This window comes from Scleropages formosus, chromosome 3 (assembly GCF_900964775.1).
Source record: "Scleropages formosus chromosome 3, fSclFor1.1, whole genome shotgun sequence".
NCBI classification, from domain to species: Eukaryota; Metazoa; Chordata; class Actinopteri; order Osteoglossiformes; family Osteoglossidae; genus Scleropages; species Scleropages formosus.
In genome coordinates this window covers 37,330,528-37,353,940 of record NC_041808.1, presented here as the reverse complement: position 1 = coordinate 37,353,940, position 23,413 = coordinate 37,330,528, and the positions used below count along the sequence as shown (strand labels likewise).

The following is a 23,413-nucleotide window of genomic DNA, read 5'->3' as shown; positions in this document are numbered from 1 at the left end:
CTCAACATCTTTCCATTGTTCCCTATTGCGTGCCATTGTTTCGCACTGTTCCAGCTGTGGGCCTTTCCGTTCAATTATATCAATTATGTCATCCATCAACTTCCACCTTGGCCTTACTTTCGGCCGTTTGCCTAGCACCTTCCCTTTTAGAATAAGTGCTGAAACTTGTTCTGTCCCTTGTGATAATTCCAAATAACCTCAGCTTTTTCTGTGCAATGGATTTAATTACTTGACATTCAGTCTGGAGTTCTTGAAGGATGGACTCATTTCACCATTGATCTATATAGTTCCACTGAGAAGGCGCTGATAACTTGGGTCGGAAAAGCCTCTATCTTTCTCATGGATCGCTTTGTCAGAGTTTAACTCTTACAACTATAAGTTGCAGTAGGCCACACCAGTGCCTTCAGTTATCTCAACTTTGCTCAGAGCTTGAGCTTTCCAACCTGATCTGGATTTTTTTGGTGCAGTCTTGAGTTTGACATCAAAATTCTTAAACTTTCTCACTTGTTCTGGAAGTGTTAGGAATGTATTACTCTTATTATATAAGGGGAATCTGTATTTGTATATTGACACAAATTTTGGGACTGAGAACCATGAAAAGAAAGACTAAGTAGAGATGTAAGGCTGACCCTGAGTTTCTCTTTCCCGCTTGACTCAATCCCTCCACTTCCTAAATTGGGGGAAAAAAAAGCAACTCCTTGCCTCTTTTTTATTGCTGTTTTATATAAAAGTCAGAGGTCATGTTACATATTGTGTGGACATGATAACATAGAGGATAACACAGCTGTGTCACAGCACCTGGAAGTGGGCTCCATGCCCACTTAGTGTGGAGTTGGGATGATGTTCTGTGTTCCCTTCTGGGTGCTCTGGTTTCCTCCCACCATTCAAAGTAAAGAAATACTACTGCTTTACTTAAAGAGCAATAGTGTTCACATCCATATATGGAAATTAATGATATTGTCCTGTGTGCTGCACCTGACTAGACACAGCAAGAAGCCTGAAAGCAAACACACACACACACACACACACTGACTGAAACTACTTGTCCCAAGTGGGGGCACAGCAAACTGGAGCCTAACCTGGCAGCGCAGGGCATATGGCTGGAGAGGACACACCCAGAACAGGATGCCAGTCTGTCACAAAGGCACTTCAAGCTGAACTTGAACCCCTGACCCGCCAGGGAGCAGGACCCAGTCAAACCTGCTGCGCTACCGCACACCCCGCCGAAAGCAAGCAGTTTCGAGACATTTAAATTGAATCCTTAACCGCATTTTCTCACGCTTTTATTCTGTCTATGGGTTAAGATGAGTTAAGCACAATGCTGCTTGCTTTAAGATTTCATAAAAATATTTTGATTCCAAGAACAGAAAACATTTACAATCATTTCTTAAAAGCTTCATTGCTCGTCTTTCAAAGCCTGGTTTAAATTTAACCAGTGTCTTAGAGTTGAGACAAATCAAAATTCTACACATTTTGTTGCCATTTGTGAATTGATATTCCCCATCCTTGATGCTGATACCAGCTTACTAACATGAAAAATACTGATATGCTGAGAAATTGTGTATGTCAAAAGTACTGAACTTGTAAAAATCAATATTAAGTAAAATATCTAGACAATCATGTGAATGGTTAAAAGATGTGGTTAATAAATCCATGGGTGAAATTACAATGAAAGGTGACAGTTTCTTTGTTTCACTTCCTGTTAATGTATTTTAATTTCAGTATTTATGGTTTTATTTTCAATACATAAGTTATTGCATTTTACATTCATTTTGATTTGATAATGCATTACATAGGTGCAGAAATACAATTAAAATTGTGTTCTCACAGAAAGTAAATTATTGCTTTAAAGAAGTCTACCATTTGTCTTTAATTCCAATAAAATCCTTTTTCCTCATGAGTACAATGCTTGATGCATTTTTCTTGTACTAGAAGCCAGACTCTAGTGCAATACCACAATGTAAGGGGGAAAAGCCAACAGAGTAAGAGATCAGTACAACACCCTTTCTTCCCTTGAGACAATGGATGGCATTCATTTAGAACTCCTGTCAATTCCTGCCATTTCCAAAATGAATTACCATTTGCAACCCCCTCCCCCAACATTTCTGGAAAATATTAGAAAAACTGAACACATACCCATACATTTTATTCAATTGCCTTGTTTGGGTTTTGTTGGAAGTTAAGCACTCACAGAGGGATGTGCAGGACTCTGTTTAACCCTGAATTCCTGTGCAAACAAGCATTTCCACTCTAGCAGGGCTGAGACATCACAGGGATGGCTTGCAGCAAACCTTGGCTCTTGAATGGTTCAGGGATACATTCAGGCGAATGGTGTCACACCTCCACTGCAGTTTCAGATATGATGTTATAGTGCTAAGTAGTTAACGACTAGGTACAAAAGCTTTCAAAACAGGGACACACTGTCATGTACTGTTCCAGGCTGATGTCACCTTAAGGTCAAACCAACCACACTTGCAGACAAGAAGAGACATTACTGCATGAAATGCATGTACATGAGTGGCACTGGTAATTTCAAAAACACCTATACTGACATTTTCAATGAAAATCAGAATGTTTTATCTTAAATGAGCCACAAAAAAAAAAAAAACAGGAGCACACTACCTGTGGCAAAGCAGTATCAATGGAATCAGTTACAAATGTTACTGCCAATATTTTCTTCTGGATTAATACATATTTAAAAGCATCTTCTGTTAGCTGTAATATACATTTTCTTTATTTGCATTTAATTCACAGCTCAAGCACAAAGTTCAACATGGGCTATGAAGTTATAGCAATTACAGTGGGAAATATTGCAAAGAAAACATTTTATAGTAAGCTTTCCTTCAGCTGCATCAGTAAAAGCAAAACTGGTTTTGCACTTATGAATTCAGTAACAAAGATGGTGTAAAAATTTGTTCCCTGTCAATCTAATATTTAACCTCTTGAAAATCAAAAGCGCATGCTTATGTCTGGTATTCTTAATTGAAGGCTAAAAACCATTTAAAATCAATACTTGACATGTCAGAGTGTAAAGTGTGATGGCATCCCTCAGTCTCTAACACAGGTGAAGATATTGCAGCTGAGTATACTGTGTGTACAGATCATGCGTAAGCCTTCAGGCATCTGGTACGGGTGTGACAGTACAGCTCCTCCGGCTGGGTAGGAGGCTCTGCTTAAGGACAAGCAATAAAACAGCTTGCTGCGCATAACTGCTGCCTAGAATTCGTCATCAGAAGTGATCAGCATCACCTTGTCATTTTTCTTGGAGCTGGAAACTGAGGCCACCTTGCCATTTTGGGCTGGCTGTACAACCTCCTGTGTAGACTGCTGTGTGTACTGCTGATAAGCTGGGGAGAAGTTGTGGATGGCATCCTGTACCATGTCTCCTGGGTTCATAGTCTCCTTCAGCCCGCTGGATATGCTTTGCATGGGTGCTCCACTCTCTGAAAAGGCACATGAAGGGGTACAGCATTATTTCTGGAACCAAAAGAATATTAGCAGTAGTTCTCAAATCAGTGACGTTTGCCTAAATGGAGAGAAGACACAAGTTCCCATCCTCCCCCATATCATGCTACAGTATCCAAATCACATGTCAAAGGGTCAATGTAGCTAGTACTCTAACCTAGTAGGTGGGCAATATTGACTATACTGTATATAAAGAATACACATTTCTGCTGACATTTCTTCATGATACACTCTTGTTCAAAAGTAACTATATTAGATTTGTGTTGTCTGCATAGTGTGTTTTTGGAGTGAATACTAATAGTTGAGACATAAGCTCTTTCTCAAAGTTTTACAACGAGGGCAATACAGGCAGCCACTCCCTTAAAATTGTTCCTTTTAAATGTTAAGATACATACCACTATTTACCTCTAGCATGTATAAAAATACTGCATAATTACAGAACCATACTACATTTCTATCTTCTCCTTGAACAATATATGAAAGTTGTAGGTGTCAGTAGGGGTCTGCCCTTTGTTTACAGTCCAATGTGTGGGAATCATATACCCTGGGCACTCTATGCGATTCCTTAAGATACTCCTTGTGCTTGTGCTGCAGGGTCTCACTTTGCCCACAGTGGCTCTGGATTCCTGGTGATACCTGGGTACTCTGGATCATTGTTCCATCTCGACCACCATACTTCCATCATACTAGATAGAATGTCAAATTTCAAACATTGACTGCTGCAGTCACAAACCTGTATCTAATGCAACTTCAATATTTGATAGACATAACAGGTCTGGTATCAGTCATTTCAAAAGTTGAGTAGAACAAACATTATCTAAAAAAACAAACTTGCAACACAACTGACCAAAAGATGAGCGTCTCGGAATGCACTACATCTGTACACTTTCTTCCCACAGTAATCTCCACAGTGAACCACAGGAAAACGTTCAAAATACCCAGCATCCTTTGAGCTGATCAGTATTCAGTGCTGCAGTTATCACTTTCTGCTACTACTCACATCACGATGGAAAATTTACAGTTGCAATAGTTTGCCTGGGAAATGCTTTTCCAAAGGGAACATGAATTCAGCAGTCCTAAGCAAAGTTTGCAGTGTTGCAGTTAAATTTGCAGTGTTCAGCCATAAATATAAAAAGCTTAAAGGGATGTTGGGCTGAGATGTGTTGGTTCAGGCCTTGTTGTTGAAGTTCTCCTTTGGTTGTACATGGTTACTCTAGACCTCAGTGGTTCCATTAATGAACAAAAGTAAACAGCCCTGTGAACTAGTAGGACCTGCATTTCTGGTCAGGTGTATAGATCAGAAGCACAATTCCCTGCAGGGGACATTACGGCTCACCAGCTGAGCCCTGCGTTTCCTGCCAGCTTACCTGCAGGAGATGGAAGATATGATGGAGGATTGGCACAGGATAAATGAAAACCAGCTATGGAGTGGCTGACCATTGCAGCATCAAGACTTCTCATGCCATGCCATCCTACCCAGTACATTTCCACAGTTAATTCAGAGTAATAGTTAACAGCTAAATTATATTGTGATGTGCTAATACAATGTAAAAATTAACTGTATGATCTTTAATTTATCAGAACCTGTGATGAAAACACATTCTGCTGCTTTACAATGCACTGCATTGCTCACATGCATCCTGCTTTGAGAAAGAAAACCTCCATTCTGGCTCACATAGCACTACATTCCAGAGATATTTTTAAGAAAGGCATCTTCTACAGAGGCACGAAACCAGATAAACCTGCTTGGGGGGGGGACGACATTTAATGCCTATTTACCTGCTTCCAAAGTACATCACACACATTACACAACAAGTTTAAATACAACGTATTTAAGGCTCCTAGAAATTGTTTTCATAAATGAGATCAAACTGTTAGCACTCTCACAGCAACTCCATAAAAGCTGCATGTGGATATTACCATTGCAAATGCTAGTCATCAGCATGCTGGAAATAGAGCACCTCTGTGTTGAGCAACCCCTGAAGGGTAGTAGGTGAGCTGTACATGGGCAGCACAGTGGCACAGCAAGTAGCATTACTGTCTCACCATCTGGGTGGTGCAAGAGGATGTGGGTTCGATCCTCCTCTGTGGAGTGTGTATGTTTTCTCCGTGGGTTTCCTCAGGGTGTTCCGGTTTCCTCCCACAGTCCAAAGACATGCTGTTCAGGTTCCCCAATGTGTGAGTGACAGAGGGAGTGTGTTCCACTTATGTATGGATAAGTGACCCTTTGTAAGTAGCGTATCTAGCAGTGTAAGTCACCATGGTGAATAAGGTGTGTGGGCTGGTAACACTACATAGCATCCATTGTAAGTCGCTTTGGAGAAAAGCTTCTGCTAAATATCTTCAGCACCTAGATGTCCACCTTGATGTGACTCAACATCATGCTGCTGAGACTGTCTGTTGCTGCATTTCTTGTTGGAGGATGGATGCCTGACTGAAGCCTGACAAGTTGCCAAGAGAGGTACATTCCACCTTTAAAACCAGGTACACTTGGGGTCAGCTACATTTCCAGTTGTCCCAATTGCATGTTCCCATCTGCTTGTAGAGCACTGCACCCAACAGGGTTGAGTCATGATTCATGCTAGGCAGGATTGGGCAGCCTGAGTGAGTCACTGATGAAAATAAATACAATAAATCTGTACTGGACCTCCACCATCTGGGTTCAGGGTGGGGTCGTATACTTAACTTTTATGCACTTCATACACACCTACACAATGCCAGACTTCATGAGTGTCCCGCACTTGTCAAAAAGGAATCAGAAGTCTTTGTGCCACTGCAGATAAAGCTCCCACTGTGTCATCCAGGGGCAGAGAGGCTGTCAGACAGCAGTGATTGTGTCCTCCCTCGAATCAACTGCTTGCAAGTGAGATAGGGGAGAGGAAGTACTTGTGCTGGGACTGTCTGGACTCCATCCCTCTTCCCTGACTTTGCAATCCTGCTATTACACTTGAGAAGTGAGGGGGTCATGCCATGTCTGTATGCCACATGGATGGATGCTGCTCACATAAATTTATAGCAAAAAAATAGCTCTCCACTGCCCACACGATATATCACTTTTTCCAAAATCTAAATGAAAGGCATTATAAGATAGTACAATGCATTGTGCCTCCTGGGTAAATAACTTTGATAAACTAGATGTTACTTTATCCAAAGCCAATTGCAATTTCATCAGTTCACACAACATGGTTTTTCACTGAAGCACTTCTGGAAAACATGCACGGCTCAGTATAACTCCCCTGTGATATAACCTGTCAGGCCAAGTGCAGCTCCTTAGCAAACATCCGCCAGTACTGCACTACTACACTCAGTGAGCTTGGAACAACCCTTTTCAAAGTGGACTTGGGTGAGTACAGTACAGGGCGAACACAAAGACATGGATCACAACATGGCATGGGATGTGGAGAAAGAAGCTCTACAGGTGAAGGTACCTGGTGCCTTGCTGTCTTTCTCCTGGTACACAGAGCAGGTGAAGGCATAACGCAACGCAATGGCAGCAAAGAACATCTCGATGCAGATGACAAAGTTTTGCCAGCCGGCAGCCACGGTGCCTGCACCGACTTCATGCCCATCGATGACCAGGGCCTCAGGAATTACACCGCAGCGCTCCAAGATGGCCAGCACCATGCCTGTTGAGGCAGTTCCAGCCCAGTCAGCAAAGGTCTTACAGAACAGAGCAGCAACACTTCAGCAGGCTACTGTGGGTCTATTTTACACTTTGCTCTGAAAAACATACAATTTACCCCCAGAGCCTGTTCTTTCCTTACAATCTTACTGTTCAGCAATAAGTCAATCTAAGTAAGTCAAACAAAGACAGGTCAAAGTATGGTATATGAAGCGTATTGATCAAGTTGGAAGGTTTTAGTTTTTAAAAAAAAAGTCATCAAAATCAAGATCAATACCTACATGAACTTTTCAAAGTCACTTAAAAACAGCTGAGAAGACTGCATTACCTTGCCAGAAAGACAGGAAGATGACAGACTTGATGGAGAGGAACTTGAGCACTGGTTCATATGGCCGCAGAAGGTCACTCGTGGCAAAGTAAAAGAGGAAAAGGGCATAGAGGGCCATGCTGACGGAGAAGTTATAGATGATAGTGATGTAGAGGTAGCCGCCAGCCACACTGGGGATGCAGATGCAAGACAGATGCTTGGTGATACAAAAAAAAAAAACGATGTCAAATGCTACCAGTTTTTCCTTGGGGTGAAAATGTGACTGTTAAAGCTGCTTCCTTTTCATAGTTAAACTGAAAGACCACTTTAAAGAAGTAATAATACACTGTACACATGGCTAGGGATGTTTCAAGGTTATGGGAAGATGAATTCATACTGCAAAATCTAAATTTCCATAGATTTATAACAACCTCACAATTCCTATTCAGAATAAAAAAGCAAGGCAAAAGAAAGAGGAGGGAACTAAATGAAAGATGACCCTCACTTAAAATCTCCATCATGGTATTTGCCAAAAGCCTGTAAAAGGATGGTGATGACTGCCATGATAGGTTTTACAACACAGAACTGCAGTGTTGCCTGGAAACAAAAAAAAAAAAAAACAAACAAAAACAAAATGCATTAGAAGCAATACTTGAAAAGAACATACATACAAATTATGCTTCTTCTGGCAGACACACAAGGCCTTAAATTATTTCATTTATGAAGACAAAGAAATATGGAAAACAGACTCAGACATGAAAACACCAGAATCCATCATTTCATTAATAATAAAGGCCTTCATTCATGATCACTTCTGCAACCATTTTTTCCTCTCCAAGCTTAGCAAAGCTCTAAAATGACACCACACAATTATTAATATGAACTCGAGCAATCACAGCATTATCCTGGGATTTGAACAGTTTTTCCAGAGTTACTTTAGTATTACAAAGATATGCCACAATATGTGAATTTGGCTGACTGCAGTGTGTACTCATTGGGAGTTTGTCATTTTGAGGGGAAAGCCATGCAGGCATCTGGGGAATACAGGAATGGACTCCGAGAAGGGACCAGCAGGCTCACATGCACCCAAGGCTTATCACCATACAGATACCCTTAATTCCATGCTTAATTCATCCTTATCCCTGTCATCCTTCATTGTCTCTTGTGAGGCACCTCCATTTTCACTGACAGTTCTCCTTCAACTCGCAAGGTTCTGGATGTGGATTTCTGATTGAATAGCTGCAGTTTCAAGCCCCAAAAGGTGCCTGCTGTTGTAACCTTGGGCTTATCTGAATTGCTCCAAGAAAACATTCAGCTGGATAAATACAGAAAATGTAGAACTGAGAGCTTTGCAAATCTCACCTGATGAAATTATAAACCCTTTGGTGGTTATGATTATGGTTGATACAGGTTCAAAAAAAATTGTTTCTAGAATAAAGCAACAAATAAGAAATGGAACAAAAGCTAAATGCAATTGTAACTTAGTGCTATGTAAACAAAAAAGGGACAAAAATAATGCTGCACATTTGAGATATTACCAGCAGTTTGACTTCAGTGTTTAAAAAAAGCAGACAACTTATAACCTGCAACCCATCCAGTCAATTTACAAATTTGGGGGGGGGAAGAGAAAAAAAAAAAAAAAAAAAAAAAAAAAGTCTAGTCACCAGAGTACACAGAAGAGTGCCTAGCTGAGGGTTGTAGTTCAGGCTGAATATACTCTCAACCTCACTAACAGCTTTATATTGTAAAAGGGCTTTCAGAGGTGTTCATTTGACTGCTTCAGTTTCAACAGCCAAATTTCTGACATCATTATGCAAACAGCCACTACACAGAATCCAATATCTAAGGCACAGTACTGAAGTTACTGATTAGCTAAAATTATATTACAAGCTATCAAAAAACAAGCATTTCCTTAACCAATTACTAAATTGAATATAGAAATGTTTTAGATTACGAGTATAGGGATTGCAACCCCTATCATTCCACTCAGCACTTAGTGTAAACAAAAACTCATTTGGAATATTCACATGAGATGATATTGCCTGCAAACACCCTCTGTTCCCTGTTATAGTGATGAGATGAGTTTTCAAAGGTTGACCTTTCCTGAGTAGCACTTTTGCTGAAATAAATTTAGTTTTCAGGATTTTGTAGAATGACACAATGCTAATAAGAAGGTGGATAATCCTGTTAGTGATCGAGGACATAGGATGTGAAAAATACATTTAACAAATACCCAACTTCAACTGTTGCCTAATTTTAAAGCAAAAAAAATAAAAACTACCAAAGTAGGCACTAAAACTAACCTGTTTACAGAATCGCAAAAAACCGATGGAGTAGGTGATTCCGGCCAAACAGCAGGTTCCATACAGACAGCTGGACCTATAAAGAAAGTACTTTGATAACTCTTTCCCTGTTTTAACTTCATTGATGGAAAAGTGCTATATGTAAAATATTTACTGTAAAAAGAATGTCAGACTTTGCTGCACTGTAGTAAAGATATGAAAATCTGAATTATGTCAGCATGAATACTGTCATTCATAATGCTTTTTTATATTAAAAAAGCCTATAGTTCAGAATTTTTATTAAACTTTTCCATTCCCTGGTTAAACACATTCATTAAACACATGGCCTTTGGCACCTCTGGGTTACACTACAGGCAGCAGCACATAAGGTCATCTCTGCTGATGTCGCAACAGAAATAAACTGACCTCATGACTGAGCCTACTCAGCTTCTTATGGGGTAAGTTATACAGTACACACAAAATATCACAGTACCTTTCTGACAAGAAACAGAAAAACTTGCCCTTGCAAACTGGAAATTTGTGACAGTTTCAGGAGTTCAGCAGCACAACAGCACATCACTAACTGTGGGGAGAAATAAGGACACTCACTGAATGGGCTTCCCTCGGATTTCAGACATGATGGCACTCTCTCCTCCCAGGTACTCGAATGACAGGCTCAGGAAATTGTAAATGACAAATGCTGTACCAAAAATACAGAGGAGAGGGACAGATTTTACTCCACACTTTTTTAATGCTGCAGATGTCTTCAAGTGGACAAACAAAGTTTCACTTCAGGTGGACACACAATTTGTTTCTTATATTATTTTCCTAATGTATAGCACATAGACAAAGTACTCTTGGATGTTTCTCTGATCCGAAAAGCCACCATAATCCTTTGTGACTATTTTAAGTGGGCTTAGATGGCTCTAATCCAAAGGTTGTCAAATGAGAATCCAAGATGCACAATAAACAGAGCCTTGCCACAGAGTCCATTTATATTATTCAATTCTCAGTTTCAAAATGCTCATATTAAGGACCTGCCATTAACAATGATGTTTGGGGAATAATGAGGAATATGGTCATGCTAGTGAGAAATCTGGAATTTGCAGACGACAGTTAATCTTTGTGATTCACTTCCGTGTTATTGTCACTGTACACTAAGTCCTCAGCACAAGAACACCATTTTGGATAAAAGGCATGTGTAACTCAAAAACAACTTTTACCAAGTCAAAATCAAAAACTATAATAGAGAAACTCAAATTTACTGATGGGTTATGTTCTGCAAAAATCCTTAAAATCAGACTGATCATGGCATTATCCATAAGTGCATGTCCTAAAAGGTTGTAGCAGTTTTCAGTCTATCGCTGAAGAACAGGGCATGAGGCAGGGGAGAATGCAAACAGAATGCCAGTCTATTACAGCGTACCACTTATAAGCCTAATTTAAAATAAAGTAAAAGTTTACCTCCACAAACTCCTATTCAATTCTGAGTGAGAGATGCAACACATGACCTGTGTCCCTCAGTTTCTAGCTTTTCTCAACTTTATAATCCAGACAATCAATAAAATCTTAATACAAATGTCCATTTATTTTGGAGGTAAAGTTAAACAAAAAACTGGGATATAGCTATAATAAATTCTATGATATCACTTTAGAATTTTTTTTATTAACTCAGCTTAATTAAAATAACTATTCCAAGTGACCGAAAACAAATTCAAACAGTTTACCAATTCATGCCATATACATGTACCAGCTTTCTGATCTTTTGATAAACGCTCACAAGCATCAGAAACAGGCTGTAAATACTGTGGAAGTATAATGGATTAAGGTGGATTAACTCCTATTCTGTCTGGGAACATTGTGCTGCAGAGAGAAAGTTTACAAAATAGAAAGGTGACGAAAATACATTTTAAAAATTGGAAAACATTAGCATCTTGAAAAATGTTACTCCAATGTTAGTAACGTGAGGAGCTGGTGTACAAATAAATCAGTTTAATGTTAATGATATTTAATCCTACCAATGTGGCACCACACCCTACAAGAGGAACAATGGTAGCTCTTTCATTATGTGGCCAAGACACGATCCCGCTACGAAAACAGGTTCAGTCAGTTTACCACAGCGGAGTGAGGACAACTTTCAAAACAATAATGGCTGCACCGGCTGTCCTTGTTGATCTCACCCCAACAAGCTTCCTCCTCTAAGTCACACTCCTGATTCACTGCTTGTTTGTGTTTGTTAAAATGCACTGGAGCAGTTGACTCAAGTGATAAGGATGGGACGATATGCGAGTTGTCTACCTTCATAGCAGTCACGGATGGAGTCGAAGTACACATAGTACTGGTCATTGCTGATTAAAAGCAGGCTGAACCAAGAGTCACAAGCGTAGATGGGAACAATGAAGAGGATGCGGATGATGTAGCGCTGCTCGTTGGGTACAGTGTAGGAACGCAGGTGCATGTAAATCTGCAAAGGGAGAACAAAAACACACCATACACATTAGAAATGCAAACACTGTGCTCAAGGACATAAGGCTGAATATGTATGAATTCCTCTATGGAGCTGCCTAAACCTTCATCGCCTAAACCATATATAAAGGGTCCCTGGGTGACTAGTCCTTTAATTTAAACGGGCAAGCACATCTCACTTCTCTGGAATAGCTACACTTGAAGCCAGGGATTTGGAGGGCCTTCTGAACAGAAGCAGGGAAAGGAAATTATTCAAATGTATGGACAGAAATTAATCTGAAAGCAGACAGGGGTCAAGAGACACCAGACAGTGAAGTTAAGGAACAGTTAACATCAAATACTGCAGCATTGCGGCAAGCAAGGTGAGCAAAGTGATTTTCTGATGATCAGGGAAGCCAAGAGTGTTTTCAGCAGAAATACTGGCTCATAATTCACAGAGAATGGGCCAGCCCTAAAACTAGTATCTAACACTAGCATCTACCAGGACAGAAGAGATGTCATACATAGTGTAACTGGGGCTTCATAAGAGAATTACCATGCAGCAATGTATGGTAAAAAATTAAATTCATAAATTTCTATTGAAGCTCACAGTTGCAGAACAGTAACTTTGTGTAAGTGTTGTGAACTTTCAGCTATCAAAGTTTCAAGCACTCCGTTCGCATGGATTTCAAACACCAGCCGGGGAGGAGAGGGGGGGGGAAAAAAAAAAAAAAAATTTTCCTATTAAGGGAAAAGGACCTTTACATCTTATTTTGTACATTCTTGGTCCCATTTTACATAGGGAGCTACTGTTTTTCCTTTAGGACGACCAAGTGCAATTGAAAACCTCAGCACTCAGAAAGCATATAGGAAGAGAAAGCGACATTTTATAATACCCAGTGGAGAGTGACCGTGGGAACTGGAAGAGTCAGTGTGAGCGACTCCAACACGTGTATAGTGCCGACACTACAGCAATGATAAGGAAGCTGGCCTTCAGTCATACACATGCTGCAATACGACTGCAAGGCCATAGCAGTATAGAGACCTGGGTCCACTGGTACTGGACGTGCTAAAGATGGAACAGGCACCTTCAATGCACCCCGCTTGCACCATAACTTATATGCCTTTTAAGTTCTAGAACAGCAATATACCCAACATCACAGGTTACTAAAAGGAAGTGGAAGGACCAGAGGTGGATAACCATTTATAAGCCTCACTCTTTGAGGAGTTTAAGTGCTGCCCGAAGACTGCTGAATTGATGATTGCCAGGGAACAAGGTGCCATAGAGTCAGTCTCCAGCAATTGGACTGAACTTCCCGAAAGCCTAGTTTTAAAGGAGAAGGCTAGGGATATACTTCATGAGAGACTGTAGCACATAATTCTGGTGCTATTGCTGGAAGTTCAAATAAGGATCCAAAAGGCCCCAAGAGAGAAGACCTAACCTTCAAAAACCAGTTACCAGCCTTAATATGATGTTTCTAGCACTGATATCAGAAGAGAATGTCAACAAGTGCACAGATGGTTACATGAATCATGGAAAGACAAATTCACCACAAAGTACAACTTTCTAAACTACTATATAATCTCCTTTGCACCTGTGAATTTGCCATAATGCAGACACTCAGAAGAAACATTTACCAGGCTCATAGTGGGCAAAACTGTCACAGTACAAGTTGCTGGGCTGAATGCTATTACTTCAAAATGAGAGATGTTATTCTGGACCACTCTTCCTCATTGGCTGTCAATTATGTTCAGCCAACAGTTTAAGACACATCACAGCTTCTCACAATGCATCTGCTGTCTGCTTGAAGGACACTGAGCTCAACAGTTAAACAGAAAACAGCAGCTCATCAACTTAATCTGCAGCCCGTGTAACAGCAACACATTCAGCTGATATGGAACTCATCTTCCTCCTTCCAAAGGAATCTCTCTGAAGCACTTTTGGTTTTTCATCTTATAAAGGAATCAATTGTGACATGCTTTTCAAAAAGCAAAGGGAACATTATATTCCACATTCATCTTTCAGAACTCCAAACTGAACCCATGTCTATTGTTGGTGTCTCTAACCGGTTACGCTTCGCAATTACACCAGTTTATTCGTAAAATTAGTTGGACAGCTGGTAGCATAGAGGCTAGAGCTGCTGCCTTTGGATCTGAAGGTTGCAGGGTCAATCCCCACTTCTGACTGCAATACCCTTGAGCAAGGTACTTACCCTAAACTGGTCCAGTAAAACTACCCAGCTGTATGAATGGGTAAAGTATTGTAAAACACTTTAATATTGATTTTCTCCAAAGCGATTTACAACAGCTAAAAGAATAAATGTAAATTTAACCGTAAAAGTGTAATAAAGAAATTCATATTTTTAATGTGACAGTTCTAGGAGGGAGTGGAAGACAGACGAGCCCCGTGAATGCGTGCACACACACATTGCTGTATTGAACGTTGCTTTGCCAGGTTACAGAAGAATTGCAGGTAACTACACAGAATTACAATAGGGAGTGCAACTGTTGGCTGGTGGAAAGGAGGCAGGCTTACACAAGACTTGCACAACTTTTACAGAAACAGCCACTGCCTCTGAACTGATTGTCATATTTTCTCACAGTGTGACCAGCAGAGCAACGACAAAAGAAAAGCTTACAAAGACATCAAACCCTGACAGTTGCCATGAATATACATTTCTCTTGTACACCATTTAGCACACATTTCTGAAGAACATGGGCCATGAATCGAGACAAAAAAAAATCCCAATAAATCCTAGATAAATGAAGGCCAGGTAAGAAACTGATCTGGTATTCTTAGTGGTTATAGGTAAGTTGTGAAATATCGCAGCCATCTCTCTCAGTGATGGGGCAAGGAAACGTACCAAATGGGAATGTGCCAAACCCATACAGAAGCCACCAGGTGGGGCTTCTAATGAACACAGCAGCTATTATTTGAGAAAGGACTTTATTAACTTTGTTAATCTCAGGCAGGCTGTACAAAACATTCAGTTAAAAAGTACAAAGGATCACTGATTTAAGCTTGTATGAGAACCCCAAGTACCACTTTAAAATACCTCTGCCAGTTTTAATGTCATCCACAGGCTGTATTCCTTTTCACTTAAACAAGTATTCTCTCACACACACAATCTGAACTGCTTGTCCCATACGGGGTCACGAGGAGCCTAACCCGGCAACACACACAGGGTGTAAAGCTGGAGGGGGAGGGGGACACACCCAGGACAGGGCGCCAGTCCGTCGCAAGGCACCCCAAGCGGGACTCGAACCCCAGATCGACTGAAGAGCAGGACCCGGGCCAACCCAGTGCGCCACCATGCCCCCCACAAGAATTCACTAAAACAAAAGTAAAAAAGATGAGGGACGTTGTTTCTGACGACAGAGAGGTCGAGCTATAACGTTCCAGGCAACACAGCATCTCTACATGCCTAACGGCATCATATGCAAAAAAAAAATTGGTTTTCACAAAGTTCAATGCTGGAGCAAGTCGAAAAAATGCTAACTGCAGCGGTCCAGAAGCGTGGGGTCTCCAAAGGAAGGGAACACTTGCAATGCACCCATTTTACCATGTTCTTTCATATTACTTCCTGCCAGATGTCAAAAGGACACACCCTATTCAATTCAGTGTGGTTATTTGTTCTTCGCTTTAATGAGCCCCTCCCCAAGGTTCAATTTATACTTGTTATTCTTAGTTTGCCCCAAGATCAGCACATTATCTGGAAAAACACCATGGTCTCAGGGATCTGAGATTTATAGCAGTGATTATTACTGATGAAACATCCTGCAGCTATAATACCACTGTTAACCTGTGAAGATTAATACATACACAGAAGTGGACTGTATGCATGGCAAAGCCAAGCACAATAAAAATAAGTTAACTATTTACATGTACCATATGTGATGTGATGTGATTGCTTATCAGGAATGACAGGGGTTGTACTCACCTGGAAGCACGTGATGAGCGCTGCTGACCAGGCAAAGATCCCTGACAGTGCCTTTGCAGCAGTTGTGTTCAGAAAGAGGTCATCCTCCCTGATGGAACCATTTGCGGAACGAACAATGGTCACATTCTTTGTTTCCATTGCATTGGGAATCACATGAGACAGAAGTTCAGCAGCGGTGTCCTGCCAGGGAGCTTCAGAACCCATCTGCCGGGTTGCATTTGGCATCCAAGAACTGTTCATCTACCAAAAAGACAACTACTTTAAAAAAAAAAATGGACCTTGCTGCTTTTAAAATGCATTTCATACCTCAAAACAGATCAGCAAGAAACACACTACTTGGATAGCAGCAGAACTAAAAGCCTAGAACAGAGACCACACCTTAGGCATTCCACAGTGATGTCAACAAAGGTAACCAGGTAAAGCTAAAAGCACAAAATTACCCTGCCACATACTATGCCTTCTTTAAAATAAAAGATGTTATGGAGAGGCATTAGAGTAAACAAATCACACAATGTTCATGTACGCTTCTCCAAAGCGATTCGCAAAGCTAAGCAATTTATAATGTACCAGTTTATACAGCTAGATAATTTTTACTATAGGAATTCAGGGCAAGTGCCTTGCTTGCATAGGGGATAGGATTTGAAGCCAGAGGTTCCTGTGGCAGCTCTAACCACTATGCCACCTGCTACCCTTTCAAAATAGCAGGAAGAATGAAACCCTGCTATATTCCGTTCATTAAAAGTGCCCAGGAATTTGTTAATATTCAAACTGTACATATCAGAGCACACTGATGAGGAATTCCCAGAGAATAAATTGAATTCACATCAGCTTCAAGACTCTGATTTATACAAACTTTAGTATGACACACCTATTATTATTAGACCAAAAAAAGAAAAAGTAAACACTGCCAGGTTGTTTAGCTGATTCCCTCCAGCGACTCACTTAAACTACTTACAACTTATCCATACAGCAACACTTGACTCGTTGGAATTGCCAAACGTCGTTGGTACTAAACTTATTCGGTCTCAAATTGTGAGAATTAATAAATAAGGCAACTAGTAGTAGCAACCTTGAGGAAAACATGTTTGACTTTTTTGTCGAATGGCGGTAGAAAAAAAAAAATTCAATATGTGCTGGGCGGCTCGGTAATATACATTCTACGCGGCCACTTACCTCAGCACTTGAGTCTTGAGCAACTTCCAGCTTTTCCCTGCCGAACACCTGAGCGCCCGGGCAAGCGGCGCGGCCGCGACTCGCAGACTAAGTAGTGCAACCGATGCACAAGCAGGTGAAATCAGGAAATGAAGACGCTCCTTGCGCTGAGAGCGCCACAGCTCATTCGCAACGGAAATATGCAGCTACACGAACGCCTAGCCTAGGAGTTCATACGAGCTCGCGGTCTTGGTATCACGGAGAGCGCGCGGGACAGCGCTTCCATGGCGCGCGCACGGGGAAATGGCTGCTCGAGCGCTCACCGGCTCCTGCTGGAACACGAAAAGTCCAAGCAAGTTACTAATGTTTGACGTTATGTTACTTATTAAAAAGCTACAGGTATCACGTAGAAGTTAATACTGAGTGGGGGTGGAAAAAAGTTTAGAAAAACTGCGTAGAACTTTACGGGTTACACAAAACGAGACTCTACGGCTCACCTGCGCGACAACAGAATGGCAGGAAGCGAAAACAGGTGCGGAGCGGGATGGAGGGTCACGGGTCACGTGACCCTTGGTGAGGCCTGCACCACGTGACACGAGCGCAGCGCCACCTTTCCACAGTGTATCTGCAGTCACTCACTCTTCATTGTGCGACTTAGCCAGCTGGCAGTTAGCTACCTGTATTCTTGTTTTAGACTAAAAAGGGGAAAAAACTACACCCGTTACAACTCACATTGTAGGCATAACCAATATTGTAGGCCTTAGCATTATAAAAGAAAGTGGCAATTATTACAGCCAAAAAATACAAACTGTTATAAAACCACGCTGGCATTGGGAGCGCCCGCACCGGTAATCTAATACTAAAACAAAAAACTCAACTTACCACCGTAGTCTAAAATGCTGTCTGTTAAATATTCACTCACTAACAAACAAAGCTACTCTAGTAAACGATTTAGTAAGGTACAAGTCCAATCTCTTCTGTCTTAGCGAAACCTGGCTCGGTAAATCTGACACGGTTCCGCTAATAGAAGCCGCTCCAGGCGGATCTAATTAATTCCATAAAATCTCGCTCTACGCGCAATGGAGGTGGAGTGGGTGTTCTTTTTTATAATGGACTGCAAATGAGATTCAAAAATCTTGGAATTTTTTTACCTCGTTTGAAGTTCTAGCTCTAGAGCTGAAGTCAAGCAATACAATTATGTTTTGACATCTGTTGTCCACCTGGGCCGTACTCCTCCTGTCTGGACCACACAGACACACACACACACACTTTTGGAACCGCTTGTCCCATACGGGGTCGCAGGGAACCGGAGCCTACCCGGTAACACAGGGCGTAAGGCCGGAGGGGGAGGGGACACACCCAGGACGGGATGCCAGTCCGCCACAAGGCACCCCAAGCGGGACTCGAACCCAAGACCCACCGAAGAGCAGGACCAGGTCCAACCCACTGCACCACCGCGCCCCCTTGTCTGGACTAATTAGTGTAGTAACTTTGTAGCTGATTTAGCCATCACTCATGACAAATTAACTTTGATGGGTGACTTCAATATTCATAAAGATGTGTCATTGTATACTCTGCCTAAAAGCTTTGTCTCTTAAATTCCGTCGGTTTTACTCAACTTGTTAACGGTCTTACTCATTCTCATAGCCATAAGCAGTATCTCGTCATAATTTACAGCTTAGATGTTCAGATATTTATAATGTAAATATTATTCCTGTAAAAGATACTATTCCTGACCATTACTTGTTAACCTTTTATTTACACCTGCCATTTTACATCTGTAATTCCTGTCTGCCGTGTTGTTTTATATTCTGTATAAATCTCTCTAATTTCATTATTTCATCAGTTACTAACCATTTTTTTTAAAACATTGTTTCCCCATGATGAGACCTGAGGTGGCCAGCCACGATACCAAAACTCCACGTTGACGGAAGCTGATTACTCTGTAATGTGGACAAAACATACCAATGTGAACCAGCACATCAAGTTGTTAGCACTCAACTACAAAGTTATAAATTGCTGTAAATTGACATAGAAGTCTTTTTTTTAAATGAAGACTGCCTTGGAGGGGTGAGCAGCTGCTGACACTTGCACCCCCAGAGGTTTTTTCTTTCTCCCTTGCCTTTTGATTGGGAACTTTTTTTTCCTTTCCTTCATATCCAGTAGGCTTGCTTACAACTTTAATAACTGCATGGTTATTGTAGTAATTTAATATATAGACAATTATCTATTTGTCATATGCCTTTGTTTAGCGCTCTGTGTCACTGAGAAGAGCGCTCTATAAAAATAAATTGAATTAAATTCTTTATCAGTTCCCCCTCATTATGGGGGATCGCAGTGGTCCAGAGTCTATCTCAGGAAAAAAGGGAGCAAAAGAGGGTACACCCAGGATGAGATGATAGTCCATCATAGAGCATTCACATACAAGACAACTTAGAGTCATCTCCTTAAATTGTGGGAGGCATCAGAAGTATCCAGAGGAAATTCCTGTGAACAAAGGCAGAACATGTGAACTCCTCACAGACACAGCCAGAATCTGAACCCACAGCACATGGGAGCTGTGAAATACCAAAGCTAGCCATTGCACCTGTGTTGCCCATAGACAGAAATTCAGCATGAAGGCATTTTACAGTGTTGTTACTTACTTGTCCATCTATACAATGCTGTCGTATACTGATGGAAATCTTTCCATTAAAGCATCTGCAAACATTAGGTTTGCAGAGAGTTTAAATAATTGGAAAACAGACATATAATAAAAGAATAAAGTGTAACACGCAGTGAGAAATCATGTTTTATTTTTATATATTATTCACAAAATCAAAAAACTGCAAAGATTTCAAGGCTCTGAGTATTTCAAAACACAAAACAGTTTATAGAAATAAAATGCTGAAACTGATGCATTAAGTGTAGCACCTGTCTGTAGCAACTATCATAAGTTCTGCAAAGTTTTAAAAGTTGTACTTTTTACCATACCACGGAAAACTGTTGTAAATATGGAATTACTAAAAATCCAGTGCATATGTTTCTGTCAAATAAGGACATTATTTTGTGTTGTACAAATAATCAGTTCTAAAAAAAGAGTGGCTTTTGTTTGTCAAGATTCCAGGTCTAACTTTCATCACACTTGTCAGTTTTGTAGCTGATGGCTTGGTCCCATGGTTAGGTGCAGATGAATTCCTCAAAGATACAGCGTTACCACACTTGGCAGCTTTTAATGATGTCTTTCATAAGTTTTAGCCCTTCAATGCCACTGTCTTTCAGTGCCAGCCCCAAGAGGACCATCTTATTTCCCGCCTCTTGGGAGACAAATGTCACCAGATTTTTGGCATATACGTGAGTCAAAGGCTGGAAAGCAAAAAAGTACATGTGAACATGAGGTACTGTTAGAATTGTCCACACTGCACAAATTGGACATAGCAACATGGGTATTACCTCATCTTTTCCCAGCAGTACTTTAGTGGTGAAAAAGGGAGTTCTGATGTCAGCAGATCTGGAGTCAGGTGTGACTAATACTAATGTCCCTATTTTGCCGTACTGCGTGAGGACTACAAATATGTAGTTGCTGAATTCTGTGCACACCACTTGAGTTGGTACCCCGTTGATGATCTCCGTTTTCTGTCTGGAGCGAATGAGAGGCTGGGTTGCCATGGCTACCCGTCAGCTCTGAAACGCAAAGAACTAAAGTTGATCTGAACCGTAAGAGAAAACACTTACTGCTACACCGATACATCTAAAAAATATTTAATATATCTAAAATAATTCTAACAAGTCGATCTCCTCCTTCGCTAAGCTAAGTTATATAAATCAATGCACACTTCAAACACTATTACAATTAAACACGAACAAGACAATTACACCGGAAACAAGAAATAAGCATATCAAATATTTATATAATTAAACTTTCAAATCTTCAAGGAATATGTATAGTATATTTTTATCTGAAACACGTGTCAGAACCCGACGTTTCCATACAGTGAGTCAATAACTTCCTGTGTATTGCTGCGGCTGTCGTAAAAGCAAATCAGGTTCAGAGTAACGACATTTTTATTTATTTATATTTAAATATCGATAGTATGAAATTCAGATGAAACGCTGTAAGTACAGAATATATCTCACCGCTTACTGCAGTTAGCAGTGGAAAATGTCAAACGTTTCACGACCCAAAACCAGAGACCGCCACCTCGCGCTTGCTATATCATTAGTCCAGTTATACTACGCATGCGCAGCCGGCATGCCGTGTTTACGGCAGTTTTTGACGGCACTTCCGTTCGGAACATGGCTGTGTATAAAGTGTAATACCGACTGCAGCGTTTGGTATACGCTGCTGTTTTGTTCAATTTGGACTGTATTTCAAATATAAATTACTTTTTTTGCGAATTAGACTCACAAATTCTTTTCAGTCGTGTTGGAATAACAATTTGAGTGCAAATATTTCCACTTACCGTCACAGAACAAATGATACTAAGCAGACACATACACAAACACACGTCTGAAACCGCTTGTCCCAAGTAATGTCGCGGCGAACCGGAGCCTAACCCGGCAACACAGGACAGGGCGGAAGGCCAGAGGGGGAGGGGACACACCCAGGACAGCATGCCAGTCCGTCGCAAGGCACCCCAAGCGGGACCCAGACCCGCCGGAGAGCAGGCACAGGCCAAACCCACTGCGCCACTGCACTCCCCCCCCCACTAGGTAGACTAGCGATCGTGTAAGTTAGATGCCGTATAGAAAGTGAAAAGAAACTTGCCCTGGCTTGCTTGGGAGAGACTGTTGCAGTTATACCTGTAGAAAATCAATTTCATGACTAAAGAATATCGGTGTATCAGTGTCCTACTTCCAGCCTCTCAGCATGAGAAATAAATTGCTAGTAAAAGGGATCGTAATGGGGATATAATTTCCCATTTATAAATCAGTTCTGAATACAAAAAAATAAAGGTTTTTATAGTTTTTTTTTTTTACACTGCTATCTGTAGTACCGCTCAGTTTACTAAACTCTTTACGTAGCTAGATATACTACTGAAACTATTCAGGTGGCCTTCTGGAACATTCAGTCTACTGGAATTCTCTAAATCCACATTTTCACAACTGTTAAACCCAGTTGCAAACTGTCTTCTATTTGAACTTACTTTTTTCTTTTCTTCTTAGTAATTTTAAATCAGGATTTATGTTTTGTTAAGGAATGCAGATTTTGTACATATGCATTTCAAACTTCTGACTTGAGAGTAAAATTACTTAGATTATATAAAAGTTCTATCCTAGGAATCTTACAAAATAGTTGATAGCGTGATCTTTTAAGGTAGTTGCTCTTCCATCTTTGAAATCCTGAAAAGCAAGTCACTTGTCTTCTCATACATAAATCATTAGAAGTCTGTTAACAGATTTTATAAGCTATACAAACACTTAATAATTAACTAGACAGCTTTTAGTATTTTTAAAGCCTGCAGACCACCTTGATTAAATACATTGTCTACAAGGTAGTGTTGGAATGTAATTTAAATTGAGTGATTTATTGAAGTGAAAATAACAGGAAGTTTCAGTCCTCTTAAAGGCAATTTAGAGTAGACCAGTATTTAATCTGTATTAATCTAATATTTAATGTGTGTGTCACTAAACACCTTGTAACATGTTTCTGAGGAATTGTCACATTTCACTTCACATAACATTCTTGTAATCATCCCACATTGTTAAAAAAAAAAAAAAACACCTGTTCTGTTTTCAAGGTTATACCACTGATGATGTGTACCTTATCACAACATGTGTACCCTTAAACAAGGTACTTACCCTGACTTACTCCAGTAAAAATAAATAAGAAAAAAATTACCCAGATCTCTAAGTTGGTAAGTAATTGTAGTTAGCTTCACATTTTAGGCTGCTTTTGGGGGAGCATCAGCTAAATTAGTAAGCAGCAAATGAATGGATTGTCAGAATGCTAGACATTTTGATGAATGTGAATTTGATCTCCCTGAAATACTTTTTCACTTCCTAAGTTTAGGTATAGACTGGTCAATTTTTAATTAACTTCAATTACTGAGTAAATTAATATAGCTGGACATACATAGTCATCTCTAATTGTCAACTTCATTATATTCAGTTTTTTATAGTTCAGAATTAGTATCAGGGTTTTATGCTACAGAATTTAATAGATCATATGGAGCCTAGAAATAGTTCTGAATAATTTAGTATTTTATATTAGGAGGCT

At 40.4% G+C, this 23,413-nt stretch overlaps 1 protein-coding gene across 3 annotated transcripts; it reads right to left on the bottom strand.

Moving 5' to 3' along the window:
• Positions 1 to 1,150: 1,150 nt before the first annotated feature.
• Positions 1,151 to 21,415, bottom strand: LOC108929591 (proteasome assembly chaperone 3). Of its 3 annotated transcripts, XM_029250577.1 has the most exons (10): positions 21,331 to 21,415; positions 20,647 to 20,877; positions 16,063 to 16,302; positions 11,975 to 12,140; positions 10,286 to 10,376; positions 9,698 to 9,773; positions 7,900 to 7,991; positions 7,416 to 7,585; positions 6,894 to 7,091; positions 1,151 to 3,443 (listed from the first exon to the last, which is right to left on the bottom strand). In XM_029250577.1, the coding sequence occupies exons 2-10, from the start codon at positions 20,860 to 20,862 to the stop codon at positions 3,217 to 3,219; spliced, it is 1,476 nt and encodes a 491-aa protein (XP_029106410.1). In that variant the 5' UTR covers positions 20,863 to 20,877; positions 21,331 to 21,415; the 3' UTR covers positions 1,151 to 3,216. The 3 variants fall into 3 exon arrangements, with proteins under 3 accessions (XP_029106410.1, XP_018599758.2, XP_018599761.1); XM_018744242.2 differs by lacking the exons at positions 20,647 to 20,877; positions 21,331 to 21,415 and adding an exon at positions 17,236 to 17,738; XM_018744245.2 differs by lacking the exons at positions 1,151 to 3,443; positions 6,894 to 7,091; positions 7,416 to 7,585; ... (3 more) ...; positions 11,975 to 12,140; positions 16,063 to 16,302 and adding an exon at positions 20,037 to 20,559.
• Between the last annotated feature and the right edge of the window lie 1,998 nt (positions 21,416 to 23,413).